The sequence below is a fragment of the Rutilus rutilus genome (genome assembly GCF_951802725.1).
Source record: "Rutilus rutilus genome assembly, chromosome: 3".
Taxonomy (NCBI): domain Eukaryota; kingdom Metazoa; phylum Chordata; class Actinopteri; order Cypriniformes; family Leuciscidae; genus Rutilus; species Rutilus rutilus.
This window is the reverse complement of record NC_140211.1, coordinates 27,416,755-27,435,760: the sequence shown is the minus strand read 5'-3', so window position 1 is coordinate 27,435,760 and position 19,006 is coordinate 27,416,755. Positions and strand designations below refer to the sequence as shown.

At 37.3% G+C, this 19,006-nt stretch overlaps 1 protein-coding gene across 1 annotated transcript in view; it reads right to left on the bottom strand.

The window, feature by feature from the left end:
* The window catches only part of dgkza (diacylglycerol kinase, zeta a), a 115,029-nt gene extending 103,807 nt beyond the window's left edge, over positions 1 to 11,222 (bottom strand). Inside the window, exon 1 of the mRNA XM_084403480.1 lies at positions 10,693 to 11,222. Within this exon, the coding sequence (XP_084259606.1) occupies positions 10,693 to 10,973 (281 nt within the window). The 5' untranslated portion in view covers positions 10,974 to 11,222. The remainder of the gene's footprint in view (positions 1 to 10,692) is intronic.
* Positions 11,223 to 19,006: the final 7,784 nt, after the last annotated feature.

Sequence of the window (19,006 nt, the reverse complement as noted above, 5' to 3'; positions counted from 1 at the left end):
CCCAAAGTTGCAAGTGCGTTTTTTCCGCTCACGGGCACCAGGGGGGTGCGAAACGACCACCATTCAACCCGAAATAAATATTATAACCATTCCAATGACTCTGAAGCTGTTCAGTTAAGGTAAAAAAGTTACTTAGTTCACCTTTAAATCAATAAATAAAGTCCTTGTGCTGTTGTTCGCTAGCAGACATTCCTACTCTCCACGATATCAGCTGTATTACGTAGTGGGTCACTATCTGCACTCCAACTGGTAGTCCTTGTGCTGCTCATTTGTATAAAGCTGAGCTCTGCCAATGTTAAAAATAACTGCTGCGTTCAGAAGATACAATCCTGCATTAAAAAAATATATAAATAATAATAAATAAATAAAAATACAGAGTTGTTCTTTCTTATACACCCTGGAAATCACAAGGTTTGCCAACTTCCCTTCATTCTACTATTATCATTAGTTCTCTTTTTAGGAATACTAGCATCTATCACAACATGAAGGACACTGAGAGGCTGAAGGTAAAGCAGCTGTTGGGGATGGTAGTGATTTAATGGTGAGAACTGCTGGAGTATTTTCCTCTTTCCACTGGTCTCTGAGCTAGGCTCAGCATGACTACCCCCCTAAATGTGATGCATTACTAGATATGTTTTAATAGATATTGACATTTGTAGCACACTGTGGTTCTCTAAATAATCATTTTCTAAGTTCATCCAATTGTCAGATAGAGCAGCATCGAAATATCAGCACATTGCTCTTAAAGGAGCAGTAAATTATGCTCAATCATCATGTTAGTAGTAATGCACTTAATGATCTGTAGCCTGAAAGGTAAAGTTCTGCTTCATGTTAGATATACAGTTAAACCAAAAAACATTCAGACACCTTGCTATCCTCACTTACATAAATTAACTTTAGTGTCCTGCACCCACTAAGAAAAAATATCAAAAATCAAATCTGGTGTCTGAATAATTTTTGGTTTGACTGTATGCCACTCACAACATAAAACATGATCTATGCCATAAAACTAAAGGGCAGATTCACTAAGAAAAGAACAGTTTTTTTTTTTTTTTTGCATGCGCTAACTGTGCTGGTTTAGTACCCAGTTTACTGAAGGAATTATGTACAATAAATGAGACCACAGAGTATTACATTTGCACTGATGCCAGGGCAAATGACCTAGACGCAAATATATGAAAGAGTGGTGCAACCGTTTAAAGGGGTCATGAACTGGATTGTTTTATTATTTTATAATGTTTCCTGGGGTGCCCTTATAATGTAAGTATGATTTTTACATCAAAAATTGTCATAATTTATAAATAAAAGCCATTTTTCCAAGCCTGATTTCAGCCTCAGATTTGAACGCTCCGTTTTAAGGGGCGTGTCTGCTGTGAGACTGCAGTGCAAACGCCCACTGCTGTGATTGGCTGACATGCTTGCATATGAAATAGCTAGTATTACATGAACTCTCTCGAAAACTTTTACTACGTTTTTACTATTACAGCTATCGAGATTAACAAATCGTGAAAAGTATCGTTTAAAGCATTATATTTAAATCTATTACATCGCATGAAAGGTTGCAGCATGATGAGCACTGACTGAGCAGATGACAGACAGTCTGTTGATCGCGTGAATAAAGATCTTATCATTGCAACGCAATTTTTGCACTCTCACAAATGCTTACACCAAATCACAATGCAAACACGATGTGAATACACAGTAAGAGCTTCGTTGTGTAGTGTAACAGTGTCATTATTTCATCACGAGTTTGGTAAGTGTCCAGATAAGCTCTCGCGGCTCGCGCTGTGCTGTTTGATTGACAGCTTGGGCGAATGGAAAGGGATCGTTCTTTGATCGCTTTCTGTATATAATTTAATAACAGTTTAAAAAAGATTATTTTCATAATACTACGAGAAATTATGTGAAGTTGATCGTTTAGTCACTGATGCATAAATAGTATTGAACGATTTTAAGAGAAAGATATCTGAACTTGAATAATTACACATCAGAAATCGCTGATCGCAGATCAGGCATTAGAGTACACATGGTTACTTACATGTTGCTGGCAGATCCGTCGGGAAATTGTGATTGACTGATTTAATAAAGTTTAACCATGCTGGAATCCGAAGGAAGCTTATGCAGACTGTCTTCTTCCACAAACAGGCACTACACAATATTTAGTAAACAGCATGTTTATTGCTTGGAAGTAGCTCGATCTGGTTTAGCAATTATCATGTCGTCCTATGTTATTTAGCATGTTTGGGCGAATCGGTGGGCGGGGCTAAACAGGCCGTGTTGAAGTAGGCGTTGATCTTCTTTTGTGGAGGCGGGGTTTTATCCTCTTTGACGTCATAGTTCCCCACTTTGAAAAACGAGTCGTTTGCTGAGCCTGATGTTTATAAAAGCTTTTATTGGACTAACAAGGTAGTTTTCAGTTCTGAAACTTACAGGATATTATTATAGTATGATGATCTCTTATATGTCAAAAGCTCAAGGAAAATTTGATTTCTCAGTTCATCACCCCTTTAAGGACTTTCACTCTACTCACTACTCATGCTGTTTTTGTGTGTTTGCTTGCTTATGTTTGTGGAGGGGAATGGTTGAAATTCTACAAAATTCTGTAGCGGTCTCTAGAGAAGTCTGTGGATACAGATTCAAGTGCAGGCCTAGGAATCAGTCAGTGCGTGGATTTAACCTTACAGAATGCATGAACCAAATAATCTACGCGCATGCATAAAAGGGGTCAAAATGGCCTGTAGGTGTCCTATTAATTAAATAATTAAAATAATTGATGATACACAAATCTTTTTCTATATCAATCAAACATGTTTATTTGTTCACTTTCCTTGTATATATGGATTATATAGATGAAAGTTATTATTTCTAAAATGCAGATGTACTTTTTCCTGAGCAAACTTTCACTACCCACATTTCTCACAGATCAGGTAAAAATGATAAGGAACAACAGAATATATTACACATAAGATGTGTACCTTTCTGTGTATAACTTTTCAATTCAATTAAATTCAATTCACATTTATTTGTATAGCACTTTTCACAATATAGTTTCAAAGCATCAAAGTATCGCTGGGAGACAGGCTATTGTATGTAGCCTAATTTGGGCGCATCAGGGAGCACACGTTTTACTTTCACTTTCAAATACTCTGTGTAAAGAGTGCAAGGTGGTGCTGAGCGTGCATTCTACAAGATAAGACATTTATCAGATGCTTAGGCTCTGTTGCAACGAATCATCCGCCATCGTCATGTGATGAGTGAACTGTGATTCCTGCTGCACTGTGTGCGACTGTGCACTCCGCAGCTCGTGCTGGATGAGTAGAGAAGACGTTTAAAATAGTTTACAATTGAAGAGGCCGTTATCCAACTGAATTAAATGTTTTTCATTTCTATAAAGAAATCAAAATGACAGTGGAGGCGGTGACGCGGAGGGCACCGTAATGTAATGTAAATATAGCGGTGGCATACTATGCTAATTTCACCCTCAAGCTTATCGCGTCATGCCATATCGCGAGACAGCTTTTCCCCCCGACGAGAAATGTCGGCACATTTTAATCTAGCGGCACGAGATCTTTGTAATATGTATGTTGAAAAACATACATATTTAAAACTTTATAGACTATAATCACTGGCTTCTGGCAACGGCCGCACGAGAGAGTTGAGTTCCGGCAGAAGGGTGACCTCTAACCGACACAGGACGTAGCTCCTCTTCTCTTATATCGAAATCCTCTGACATTTTTCTTTAAAACTTCTCGTTTTAGACTTCTAATTTGTAGGGGTGTGACTGGCCCAAATGGGCAAGTAGAAAAAATCCTTAGACTGGAGCCCTGCAGTCTCAGAAGTTTTGAGGTACAGTCCTGCAGTGTGGCTTCTTCTACGGCAACCGAAAAATCAAAACCAATAGTATGGGATTAATATCCTGCCACGATTCAAAACTGAAAATAAAGTTCTGAAAGGTTGAAACTAAGTGTTCGAAAACTCAAAATCATACAAAAAAAAGTTTTGTAAGATCGAAAAATAAGATTTGCAAGCTTGCAAAATGTACAAAAAATAAAAAATATCTCTGCAAACATTATGATGTTTTTGAGATTTCCTTCTTCAGAACTGCAAAAAAAAAAAATTACGATGTTGCGCAAACAATTTTTCAGAGTTTCAAATTTGTCAGTGTTCTCCCACTGTATTAGTTTGTTTTCCAGGTTTGAAACCTTGTAAATGGTGGTCTGAAAACTGGTGTGCGAATGTGTGAAAAAAAGTTTTGAAACTCTGAAAACAGTTTTGCAGGCTTGCAAAGTGGTAAAAAAAAAAAAAATCTCTGCAAACATAATTTTGTTTTTGAGTTTTCCTTCTTCAGAAGTGCAACACTCTTTTTTACAGTGATGTGCAATCATTTTTTCAGAGTTTCGAATTTGTCACTGTTCTCCCAGTGTTTTCCAGATTTGAAACCTTGTAAATGGTGATCTGAAAACTGGTGTGCGAATGTGTGAAAAAAAGTTTTGAAACTCTGAAAACTGAGGTTCGAAAGGGCGAAACTTACTACATTACATTACATTTGCACTCCTATTGCAGACTATTTTTTCAGAGCTGAGTTTACAACACCCACTTTGCGGAGATACGCCCACACAGTTGCGAGCTTGCGACTCACGTGATTTGTGGCAGCGTTGTAATATTTTGTGTATATTATGTGTATTTTATGTTTGTTTAATGACTGCTGCTGGCCAATAAAAAAGCCAGTAAAACTTATGAATACAATTGGAGTTAAAAAAACAAAAAATAATCATAAAACATAATGGGGCATTCATGTTGAATATTCTTTTGAATGGTGTTATCAAATAATAATCTGTTATAATCTGATAGAGAAAAACAACATGAAAGTAATTTATAGGCCTACAGTTAACTAATGTGATCTTTACAAAACCATAATGGTGTATGTAACTTTGAAATGTGTTTTACCTATTTTGATAGCAATGTGAATCAGCAAAAATGGAAATGTCACTTTTTCAGAATATTCTATTTGAAAGATAATTTATAAAATAAACTTTTTAAAAAGCCGTGCATCCTGTTTGCGTATCCTGTGCGCTTTCGTCATTGGCGGAGCAGTCGGTCAATCCCACCTTTCCAGTAAATACGACTTGTGATTGGACTGTACGTCAGCAGACAGCAAAGCATTGGCCAAGAGCAGAAGGCCCTCCCTCCAGGCTTTTTTTTAAGTTGCGAGGTTGCGATTGCGAAGCTTCATTTTCGCTCAGTCTGAGTTTCAGAGTTTCAGAGCAGAGCTGCGTGACAACGCTGCCACAAATCACGTGAGTCGCAAGCTCGCAACTGTGTGGGCGTATCTCCGCAAAGTGGGTGTCGTAAACTCAGCTCTGAAAAAATAGTCTGCAATAGGAGTGCAAATGTAATGTAATGTAGTAAGTTTCGCCCTTTCGAACCTCAGTTTTCAGAGTTTCAAAACTTTTTTTCACACATTTGCACACCAGTTTTCAGATCACCATTTACAAGGTTTCAAACCTGGAAAACAAACTAATACAGTGGGAGAACACTTACAAATTTGAAACTCTGAAAAAATGTTGCGCAACATCTAAAACATTTTTTGCAGTTCTGAAGAAGGAAATCTCAAAAACAAAATGTTTGCACAGATATATATTTTTTTTTTTACATTTTGCAAGCTTGCAAATCTTATTTTTCGATCTTGCAAAACTTTTTTTTGTAAGATTTTGAGTTTTCGCACACTTAGTTTCAACCTTTCAGAACTTTATTTTCAGTTTTGAATCATGGCAGGATATTAATCCCATACAATAGAAGCACAGAACGTAATGACACAATTAGTGCGACAACAACAAACCACCACTTGCTTCACACATAATTTTTTCCATTTTACGCAGCACTATACAGTTACAGAATACTGTTGTCAGTCCTATATTTTATGCTTAATACAGCTGCGTTCATACACCATTCAGTTTTCAGTGGGTGTGAGGCTGTGAGACGTGCAACTCAAACGTACTCTCTGCAACCGCTTACAAAGCATTTAACGCTGTTGTTGGTTATTTAAAATATCTAATGGATGAACTCCCGCCTCGATTAGACTCTTTTATTTAATAACACGCTGCTAATCGTTGTAAAACTTTACTGTTTTATGGACACCGCCATGTTTGACACTGTCGCTATGGTTACCGCTATGGTTAGAAGAATGCGGTCATGACTTCAGCTGAATAACATATTCAACACATTCATCTACTTTAATCTCCTGAATAAACAAAACATTGTAAGCAACTACTGCTGTCAATCCCAAAAAGTGACTGTGAAGCAATGGTAAACACCTTCCCTGGCCTACACTGCATAATCCTTATCTTTTGTCATCAATAGTATAATTAGGTAAAAGTTCATACACAGATTACGGTGGTTATTTATTGGTAAATTTACCAAAGGATTAATTGACTATTCAGAAAATAGGAAAAAAATAATAATAGCTTAATTGATTGAAAAAAATAATAGTTCGTTCCAGCCCTAGTAGTAATGCAAAAGTTATATATAGAATATATGAAAATAGCATTGATGAGGTAATTCTTCAGTATATTTTCAGTATTTCATGTAATATCAAAACAACAAATGTTTTTTTTTTTTATAACATTTTTTTTTAATCACAACCTGTTGGGTCAATTTGACCCCCTTTATTCGTTCTAAGATTAATTACTTTTTGCAGTCTATAGGGAGGGACAGACATTTCAGAGGAATTCAGTCTGAATTAAAGTGAGAGGAGAGACAGTGACCTGCTTTGCAACTGTCTGTAATCTTAATCTGTGCTGCCTGCACAGAGACACAAAACCTCTTGACTATCATTTATTTAAAGTCGAAATGAAATCAAAATTGACCCTATTTACTTTGTTAGCGCATATTACTAGTCTTGTGTTGAACAATTAGGCCTAATCCGTGCAAGTTAACAAAAAAAATTGTTTGCCGTGGTAATCTTTAATCAAAATCTGAAAAGTTACTTCTGGTCTGGAATGGCGCTCCTTTTCTGATGACGTCAGTTTGACGGCTTAGGTTGAAAACGCTTAACCACTCCCCTCAAACCGTTAGTCTGCTATGAGCAGAGATGGAGAGGAGGAGCGCTAAAGTAAAACCCTGCCCTCTGTTCAATACTCCGTTTCACTTGGAAATACGTCACAACACTGGAGAAAAATCGTTTGCAACTTCCGGTTCACAGGGACTTTAAAGTATCTTTTCAATGCAAATACTAGAACATAGAGCTGAAAGAAGTCGTGACTGCAGAAACACTGAGATCAGGGCCCGTATTCATAAAGATTCTAAGAATCCTCTCAGAAAACTCTTAATTTAGCTTAAAAACTTGTATGTAGGAGTCTTAGCTTAAGAGCGATTCGGGACCGATCTGAGAGCCACTCTGAGTAAGGAAAATACAAAAACTTTTATCTTAGTGAGGAGGCGGGGTTGACCCCGTTGCTATGTATGACACGATCTTTTGAAGACTGTGATTGGTTGGTTGTCCAAGAAGGGAAAAAAAAGTGATTTTAAGTATAGGGTCTATTCTAAGCCTCCACTTTGAACTTACATGCGTAATTTTTCCTATTTGATCGTTCTCTCACACACACACACACACACATTATATATGTGTATATAAATCCTTTTTTTATTTACCATGCTGTTGATTTCCTATAAGGTATTTGATTGCTTAGAATGATAAAAATTGTTCCACTCTTTCCAGTTACACTGATTGCTGGCATGTCTATTTAAGCGGTGGTTTGAATGTTGGTTTTAATGTATCAAACATGGAATTTTCCCAGTTGCCAAATATCTTAATGTAGTGATTACTTTCATTTCAGGCGCTATGGCATTTCTGCGCTGTGTTGGAGATATTAGCGTGTCTCTATAAAGATCAGTCACAAACATGATCCCTGCACGATCTAATCTATAGCGTCTTATTAACTCACTGTTATCCATTGTCTGCAACACATTTCTTCTCCCTCTTCGTCTTTCTGCCATTTTCTCCTCTGCTAAAGAAACTCTTAAGCCTCTTAAAAGTCCTCGTCCGTGCTCCTAACAATTTTGACCTTAAGACCTCTTTTAAGGGTTAAGATGCTTTCTGAATTACTTTTTTCTTTACTAGGAGTTTTTCTTTAATTTTAAGAGTAAACGCCCACATTTCTAAGAATTTTCTTAGAATTTTGTCACTAGGAGCGACTCTTTGCATTAAGATTCTTTATGAATACGGGCCCAGATCAACATTACAAGAGAAAAACTGGTTTTAGTCCTACGATATAACATCCTGGTAGATATTTACCAAAACACAGCAAGAGCAACATTCTATTGTTTGCATTGTCAGTATTGCATTGTTTTTGCTCTGTTAATATTCCCATAGGCAGCCATCCACACATTTTGCTCTTTTTTAGCTGATAATTAACTCCCACTCTAATCAGAGCTAAAATGATGATGATCCAAGGCTGACTGCCCTAAACACATTAGTGAGGTCACAACAACAGCGCTGAGGTGGACGGCTAGAGGGACAGATTGGTTGCCATTGCATTTCCGCCTGTTTTTGACTGTTTCAGTGGTGATCCTCTTGATTTCGAACTCTAAGCCATGAATTGACTGCCCTCAGTGCTGGTGTAGTATGTTGTTTGTGACCTTATACGCATCTATCAGCATCTGCCCAACGTGCATCAGGGTCAGACAGGCCTCTCTCTTCAATGCAAAACTACCTGTGATTCCACACTGTTTCCCTAGTTAACCTCTTATATAACACACTAAGAGCACAAAGAACCCATCCACCATCTTACCCACAATCACATATGCAGTGTGTCCCTCCCTTTACTTTACACTGTGTAGTATAAAAACCCTGAACATTATTACATAATCAGCACAGCTGGTGCTGGTTTTATTTTAGATTAAAGCAAGAGAGGAGAGCAAATCTATAGGCCTACTGTATTATTTCCCAAAGATTCAGTCACAAAGCCAGCGAAAAACTGAGGAAGCTCTTACAAATTATTTAAACCTTTAATTTACTTCCTCTTTTTTCAGGCCATTAAATGTCAAGAGTTTCAGTAACACAACAACATTACTTTGTCCAACAAAAACAAAAGGGAAAAATCGTTTGCAGGATTAATGACAGAACACAGAAGTAAGAGGTCATAAACCTTATCTGAAGATGTTGTAACCAATATACAACACAAAAGCATGTTTCACAACAAAAGAATAAAGATTTAACACACTTTTTTTTCATTATTTAACTCAAATTTAAAGCGTTTCTTTACATTGAAATTAAGTTAGTTCTACATACTGGTACAAAATATTTTCAGTCTCTATTCAAGGGAACAAGAAATCCAGTGTAACACAATAAAGTATACCAACATGATACAGCAATCAGGAAAAGAGCAAAGTGTGTGCTATGAACAATCACATAAACACACACACTTTTATTGCCCAACATGGCATGGCCTTTACCTGACAAATAGGCCAGTAAAGCATTACACACACTGCAACCACAGTAAAATAATTAAGAGCACTTAGTGCACACACAAATGCTTTCTAAGTAACGAAGCATGGTGCCATATACTCCGAGCCATCACACAGATTGTCAGATGTGGCATTCTGTACAAAAACACATGGCTGATGTCACCAAGGATACATTGTAAGACCAGGCCTAGTTGCTCTAATGAGAAGGATGACAATGTTAATGTGCAAGGAGATTCTGGCATCTGACAGTAATTTAATTTACATTCATGATAAACTGACCCTGATGACAGAGAGCCATGCAGTTAGGCCTGATGAACTATAATTAGTCATTAGTTTCAAATAAAGCGGGGTTTTCAATCTTTTTGATGCCATGAATCCCCCAATATGATCATCCTTGTGTGAGGGAGACCAATCTTAAAATTTAAAAGGCACCTACCTTTTATAAACAACCATATTACACACTGAAACAATTTTATTAATTCATATTAATGTAGCCTACTGTTAAATGTGTTATTTGTTTATTTTATTCAAGTCTAATTTATTTTTTATTTATATCAACGTATTTATTTATTTATTTAAATCTAATTTGTATTTATTTCAAATTATTTATTCATTATAATATAATTTAATATATTTAGCCTAATAGATTAATAACTAACTAATATGCATTCTATTTTAATCACATTTTTATTCATTTATTTATATTTATTTTAATCTAATTTATTTACTTATTTTAATTAATTTATTTTTAACCCGTTTTACATTGCTTTTCAGACTCCCTTGTGGACCCTGTGGGGGTACCACTACCAGTTTGAAAACCTGTCATAGACTAAAAATTTGGTGTACCATGTCAAGTTTAAAGAGGAAATGTGCATGTATGTATACACACATATATAATTAGTGTTTAGTTGTATTAGTTGTTAGTAGCCTAGTAGGTTACAAGAGTGTGGCGATTCAGTTTGTGATGGCAGTAACAGTAATCCAGATCATCCAGTCAAAGGGAATCAAGACGGTTCTTCGAAAAAAAGACAACATTCAACAAGTTGCAACTGACATAACTAGCCTATGACTGTAACGATACTATCAGAACAATTACCAAAAGCTACAGTAATTGCTGCTGGTCAAGGTTAGGCCCATCAATTAAGACAAGTGGGAGCTGGAGTTTGAAATCAAGCAAAAATTGTCAGATTTGTATTGCTCTATATGTTTACTGTGAGAGGGATTTACCTGTATGACACCTGTTTCCGGATGGTGAGGTGTAAGAACTCGCTGCTCTCCGCCTGGTATTGAGGACTCAGCCCTCCTTCTCTCCCCACTGCCAGTAGTTCTGTCCCGTTCCCCGAACACTCTAAAGTTGTGCCGCTGTGTCCGGTTTCAGAAAGGAACACGTCCTCCTCCTCCACCACGTCTTCCAAGGTCGGCGGTATCACGACCGTGGTCAGTGAGTCTGCGGAGCTGTGTGCCGCACGAGACGAACCGTCAACGGTCGCTTCCGATGCTTCTGCCATTTATTAAACTAACTTAATACCGATGTAAAGTGTAACACTAAGAGGCGAGCCCAAGTTAAGAGGATATATGTGCTTTCCCTTAAGTCGCACGAGTGAAATAGCAGCCGAATTGTTATTTAGGGGAAGTTTGTGATAGATTTGACCATCACCTTCCCTTACGGTTAAATCTGCTTTCAGCGCCGACCACCTCGAAACACACAGCTGACTGTGTCACGAAGACCCACCCACATACACTACCGATTCAGAATCAGCCAATCATATGAGATAATGCCCATAAGCCCTGCCCAACCTAACCACAGCAGCAGGATCAACCAATCATAACAAAGAACTCTCTCTTTAGCCGTGACACACACGTACATACACACACACACACACACACACACACTAATCCTAAACAACAAGCTAAGACTGGTACAGAACCACAGCACTTTAAAAACAAATCTCAGGAAAGATCAAATTGCTTTTACTATAAAATTCCTAGCTTTGATCATTGCAACAATATTCAGTGAGAAACAAAGTTGACATTGACATTGGGGAGGCCTGACAAAGGGTCAGTTGTCAATGTTTGAGCCTGTTTGTGTGAAGGAAGTGTGCCTTTGTAAATAGAGCATTGTTTTCTGTTTGAGGCTATGCCTGCATGTGAACGTCATTTGAAATAAAACTCAATTCAGTACATTAAAGCAAAATCTGAAGTATAGGCTATAGTTCACTGGCATTTACATCCAAATGTCAGTTGTTGCAATGTTATTGAGTAATGTAAGGTCAGATTTATAGCCATCATCAGGCACCACGCTTCACAGATCACTGGCTGCAATGCCAGGAAGCTAATTCCACCAATGACATAACAGCTTGTGTGGAAATAAATCGCATTAATCTGAATCCGTTAAAGGAGACAGTAATCAGAATGTGGTCACCCTAAATAAAATGTGATATCTATCAAATCCCATTTCCCTGGCTGCTGCATTGACACTTACACATTTACAAAATGCATTGACACTTCTGAGTATGTAAATGTTTAAGCACAACTCTTTTCGTCTCACTTCACTGGCTGCCAGCTGCGGCTCATGTCAGGTTCAAAGCAGATGAACTGACAGCCATTGCAATCTCCTCAACTCACTTCTGCAATTTTGTGTTCCCTCTGAAATCTGTCGTCATTGAGTAAGCAATTTGTGTAAACATGGGGAAAATGGAATGGAATCATTTATTTGTTTTCCTGCCACGAAAGGGTCAAAATAATTCTATTTTGTAACTGTTAGAATTCTCTATTCTGGAAAGTTCATTGCAGTAAGAGTTTTTGTATTAATTCATATAATAGGAACACTTTTGAAATGAAACATATGGTTTCTATATAAGCTCATCACGACACAAGGTCCCAGTTGCTCCTTAGAGAATCATCCTCATTAATTACTTGTTTGAACAAAAATATACTGTATGTAATGATCCATAGTCGGCTGGCCTTGGTGCTTTACTTACAGTGCAGTCCTGTGGGGTTATGGTCACAGATGCTGTCTTCTTGAAAATGAGTTTACACCTGCAGTTACCTCAATTAACAGCATGAAGTTCATATTATACATTTACTGTTGCTGACACAGTCCCAGTCACAGACGATTCATACCATGAATTTCAGCTCAACTGAGTATTTATTGTCAGATTCTGAGTTAAAAATTATTACAGCTTTCAAGAAATAAAAATAGAGTAATATAGTATCAATAACAAGTGCACACAAGCATGCACACAGACACAGGCTGCATACTGAGAACTATGGATATTTATGTGGGAGGAAGACAGCCTATGTTCCATTCCTCCTCCTCCTCCTCTCCCCATTTCTTTATCCTCTCTCGCTCTCTCTCCCTAGGTTTTATTTCTCTCCCTAGGTTTTATTTCTCGTGTGTCTGAAGCACAACCTCTATTCAAAGTGTTCTTAAAATAAGTATCTTTATCGCACAAACTGGCTGAAGTCCCTCACTGTAAAAAAATGATCGGTAAAATAACGGTAAAATACTGGCAGCAGAGTCGTTAGCAATTTACTGTCATTTTACAGTATTCATACTGTGAAAATATTTTATGGTTTATTACCGTAAACATGAAATACAGTATAATTCTGTATTTTTCCAAATTTACAGTAAAATACTGGCAGCAGAGTCGCCATGCAGTAATCTACTGTAATTCTATAGTATTCATACTGTGAATTATTTAACAGTTTTTTTTCTGTAAAATTAAATGCAGTACATTTCTGTGATTATTTCAATTTACTACATCATTATGGTTACTTTAAATTCATTCTTTTTGTACAAAGGCATAAAATAATGGGTTGAAATAATTAGATTGAAGATTCATTATTTAATTTATTTTAAATCTTTTTTATATTTATTACATTTAAAGTAATTCATAAAAAAGATAAATTAAATAAGTAATGAATCTTTAATCCAATTAACAGAAGAACATTATTGTTATTTGGGCTACATACATCGACTTAAAATACATTATATTGAATGATATATAAAACAAGCAAACACTTTAGAAATATAACTCAAAATAAAGTTTTATTTAAAAGAGCAGTCAACATTCAACAAGGATTCTAAACCAAAAATAGATGACCCAGGTAAAAAAAAACAGATTTTGGCTAAATAATACAAATTAAAAAATAAAAACAATGGCAATCAAAAATAAATAAAGAAACATTTGTTCAGGGTTGCTTTAAAAAAGAATTTCTAGTAAGAATCATGTGTACCTTCTACAAGAGTCCTAGTGAATGAAAATTGAATCATTTTACACCCAACCAACCATGATGAACATCACCTGGCAGCATGTTGTTTCCTGATGTATTCCAGGATACTGTAAAACAGCAGCAAACTGATTATTTTATCAGAATAACTCTAGAAATGTCGATGTATAGTACAACCCAGATAACAAGGAGATTAATAGTTGTGTTGACTAACAAAACAGTCCCTGCATGTCTGAAGTCAACTCATTTTTCCATAACACTAGCAAAGTTTTTTTTACACGTTTCTACTGTTCAGATTCACTGCTGAATTTTTACATTACAGCTCAACATTATTCCTTAGATGTTACCTTTTGTATTGATGGTAATGAAACTGAATAACTAACTTACACCTGGACAGCTATTCAGCTACAATGCAAATCAACTGTGGTTGGTCTAATTTATTTAAGTTTTTAGATTTTCATTCTTTTAGACTTAAAAAAAACCCCACTTTTTAAAAAAGTTGTATTGCTTTTGTTCTTTTTAGCACTTTTACTTAAATAAAAATAAAAATTATAATTGCTATTTACAACGGGCAACAGATTAACTTGCAGTTAAACAACCAGTCTTCAAAGTTTATAGATGATGTAAAACAAACTGATAAAACCTGGTGATTTTAAAATGCCTGTAAATATATAATTTAGAATTTTGCTCATTGCAGCGTTGAATAGACATTTTAAAACTGACAAAACATGGTGACTGTAAAGTGCGTGTAGGCTATACAGTGGGGAGAACAAGTATTTGATACACTGCCAATTTTGCAGGTTTTCCTACAAAGCATAGAGGTCTGTAATTTTTATCGTAGGTACTCTTCAACTGTGAGAGACGGAATCTAAAAACCAAACATCTATAAAATCACATTGTATGATTTTTAAATAATTAATTAGCATTTTAATGCATGACATAAGTATTTGATCACCTACCAACCAGTAAGAATTCCGGCTCTCACAGACCTGTTAGTTTTTCTTTAAGAAGCCCTCCTGTTCTCCACTCATTACCTGTATTAACTGCACCTGTTTGAACTCGTTCATGTATAAAAGACACCTGTCCACACACTCAATCAAACAGACTCCAACCTCTCCACAATGGCCAAGACCAGAGAGCTGTGTAAGAGCATTAGGGATAAAATTGTAGACCTGCACAAGGCTGGGATGGGCTACAGGATAATAGGTAAGCAGCTTGGTGAGAAGGCAACAACTGTTGGCGCAATTATTAGAAAATGGAAGAAGTTCAAGATGACGATCAATCTCCCTCGGTCTGGGGCACCATGCAAGATCTCACCTCGTGGGGCATCAATGATCATGAGGAAGGTGAGGGATCAGCCCAGAACTACACGGCAGGACCTGGTCAATGACCTGAAGAGAGCTGGGACCACAGTCTCAAAGAAAACCATTAGTAACAAACTACGCCGTCATGGATTAAAATCCTGCAGCGCACGCAAGGTCCTCCTGCTCAAGCCAGCGCATGTCCAGGCCAGCAGGCCTGTCTGAAGTTTGCCAATGACCATCTGGATGATCCAGAGGAGGAATGGGAGATGGTCATGTGGTCTGATGAGACAAAAATAGAGCTTTTTGGTCTAAACTCCACTCGCCATGTTTGGAGGAAGAAGAAGGATGAGTACAACCCCAAGAACAACATCCCAACCGTGAAGCATGGAGGTGGAAACATCATTATTTGGGGATGCTTTTCTGCAAGGGGGACAGGACGACTGCACCGTATTGAGGGGAGGATGGATGGGGCCATGTATCGCGAGATCTTGGCCAACAACCTCCTTCCCTTAGTAAGAGCATTGAAGATGGGTCGTGGCTGGGTCTTCCAGCATGACAACGACCCGAAACACACAGCCAGGGGAACTAAGGAGTGGCTCCGTAAGAAGCATCTCTAGGTCCTGGAATGGCCTAGCCAGTCTCCAGACCTGAACCCAATCGAAAATCTTTGGAGGGAGCTGAAAGTCCGTATTGCCCAGCGACAGCCCAGAAACCTGAAGGATCTGGAGAAGGTCTGTATGGAGGAGTGGGCCAAAATCCCTGCTGCAGTGTGTGCAAACCTGGTCAAGAACTACAGGAAACGTATGATCTCTGTAATTGCAAACAAAGGTTTCCGTACCAAATATTAAGTTCTGCTTTTCTGATGTTTCAAATACGTATGTCATGCAATGAAATGCAAATTAATTACTTAAAAATCATACAATGTGATTTTCTGGATTTTTGTTTTAGATTCTGTCACTCACAGTTGAAGAGTACATATGATAAAAATTACAGACTTCTACATGATTTGTAAGTGGGAAAACCTGCAAAATCAGCAATTCGGCAGTGTATCAAATACTTGTTCTCCCCACTGTAAGTGTTTGAATAATTCACATTTCAGCGCTGAAGAGACATTTTAAAACAACACACTAGCTCAACAGCTTGCTGAGCATCGATTTCAAACATTACTTAACTGAAAATAGTGGAAAAAAACGTGTAGTTTGAAGGTGCAGATGCAGGTCAATGCTGCAGGACTTCGGATGGCAAATGGCGATGTAAAGCAGATGTCCTTTGAACGGGTGTCGGGGGAAAAAAGTGCTTTACAAATGAAGTTTGTGAAAAATTGTTAGCAAGTACCCGACTGAAAATGCTTTTGGATGCTTTTTGAAAATTGCAACCTAACTGACAAAACAGACCAGACTTGTAATCGCACTCCAACACCAAATAAAAAATACTGCATTGTACTGTAATTTAACACAGCCCATTATGCATTGCAAACAGTAAAAACCCATTACTTAAATACAGTAGAGTACTGTTAAAAATGGCTGTAAATTAACAGCAGTTTCTTAATTAGCAAAATAATGCCCAGAATGCAATGTTTTCTACAGTACATTACTGTTTCAATGGAACACAGTGTTTTACTGTCAGATTTTGGCCGTTTTTTAACAGCAATTTCAGCTGCTAAAAAATCTAGAATAAACCAGCATGAATTTCGTATTGGTCCAGGCTGGTCTATGCTGGTTAGAGCTGGTATAGTGCTGTCTGTGGTGGACTAGCATTTCATGTTGTTCTCAAGCAAAACTGAGCTGGTGTTGCGGGTCCACCAGCAGCACTCCCACTTCCCATGCTGGGGAGGGACCAGCAACCAGCATGCAGGAGCTATAAGATCATAGAAAAGACTTATTAATCTATCAGCAAATCTCTTTGTCAAGATGGAGCCCAATTTAACTGCACATACAAAATGAGTGACTTATGGTTTTGTCATAGTTTTGTTAATGATATTATAACAGAATGCAGTGCTGCAGGAGAGTTGGAGAGTTTAGAGGGGTCAGATTACCAGATGAGGCCTGAAATCATCAAGTGGAATCAATATGAAAACCACAGAGCAAAATGTCCAGAAACCACAGAGCAAATTCTCTCCACATAACTAATCTGCAGGAACTACATTGAAAATATAGAAATATTAGAAATATATATATTGCAGCACTCAATCCTATGCACTAATTCTGACAGTGTTTAATAACTTTAATTACAGTTTACCTTGAAAAAAGTTTACTTGTACAACTTCAACAGTTTCATGTGTTTCAATATTGTGGAAAAATGTGTCTTTTAGACCTCAACTTTTTAAATGACTCTTTTTTCCACTAATGTTCATTACTGAATGCATTTTAAACTTGATTAACCAGTTTGAACTGAAATGTGTTCAGTCTTGTTTATCACGTCATCCACCCAAACTGTTTAGCTGAGCAATAGCATATAGCTATAGTTATAATAGTTAGTATGTGATATTGTGTATAATTCACTGATATTGTTTGTTTTTAATGCCATTCCAGAATTGTTGTGAGATTACTTTTTAGATATATCAAAACTGTATATAAAACTATATTGAAAAATAAAATAACATATCAAACAGCATGATTGTTTCATTTAATGGCATAATAATAAGTCTGGTCATTTAAAAAACAAAAAAAAACATGACACATATTGTGCTATTTGTATGGTGAGGGACAGAGTGCTGACACCTGGTGGCTATAATATGAAAATACAGTGAACGCTTAAAGGAGAACTCCGGTCAATTTTAACATTGAGCTCATTTTTTTGTACATTTGGAGTGCTGTCAATACAGAGAACAACGACAAAAATCGGTGTTGCCTACACCGTGTTATCCTCTTTTTAAAATGCACCCTGTTGACTTCAATGGGGCAAGTTTTAAACCTGCTTTTAGCCTCTTAACATCCTTGATGTGTCATTACAGGTGCACAGCTAATGTGAGTGATTCCTTCAGAGTGATCACGGGTGAATCTGACTGCAGTAGATGTGAAAGATATTAATAAAAATGATGTTATTTCAGCCAGCGCACATACCTGTATTTACATCCTGTTTTCGGTCGAAGTCCATAGTAATCGATTGTCGAGTTCACGCGCGTGATCATAGGTAACTAAACCTATGCGTGTGAACTCGACAATCGATTACTATGGACTTCCACCAAAAACAGGATGTAAATACAGGTATGTGCGCTGGCTGAAATAACATCATTTTTATTAATATCTTTCACATCTACTGCAGTCAGATTAACCCGCGTTCACCCCGAAGGAATCACTCACATGACCTGTGCACTTGTAATGACACATCAAGGATGTTAAGAGGCTAAAAGCAGGTTTAAAACTTGCCCCATTGAAGTCAACAGGGTGCAATTTTTAGAAAGAGGATAACACGTGTAGGCAACACCGATTTTTGGCGTTGTTCTCTGTATTGACAGCACTCCAAATTTACACAAAAATGAGCTCAATGTTAAAATTGACCGGAGTTCTCCTTTAAAGGCGGGCATGTCTGTGTTAATTCAGCAAGGTTACATACTCACTGAATGAGCTGGTAGATCGCATGCGATGTAAAGCCAAAGCTCGCGTTTTACGATGAATATCAGATGATGTCACCAACGTCTCCTCACTGACGTCACTCACTTCTAAAACTTGTCTGCCGCCATCTTGAGAACCTGATTCACGTCAGTCGCAAAGGAACTAGCTAGCTATGCCTTCAATATGTTGTGGGGTGGGGTACAACAACAAAAAAGGAGACCCCAAAATATCCTTTTACAGGCTACCTCAGGACGAAAATAGACGCTGTAATTTACGGGTGGGACATGTCCCCACCACTTTTGAAACATCTCGCGGCACGAATGTACCAATACAAATAAACAAAACATCTCCAGTTAACTAGCAGAGCATTCATTTCGTTCGTTTGTTAAATAAGAGGCGATCTAGCGCTGAAATATTTTGTTTCTGAAATCAAGTGATCAAAGTGCTCGT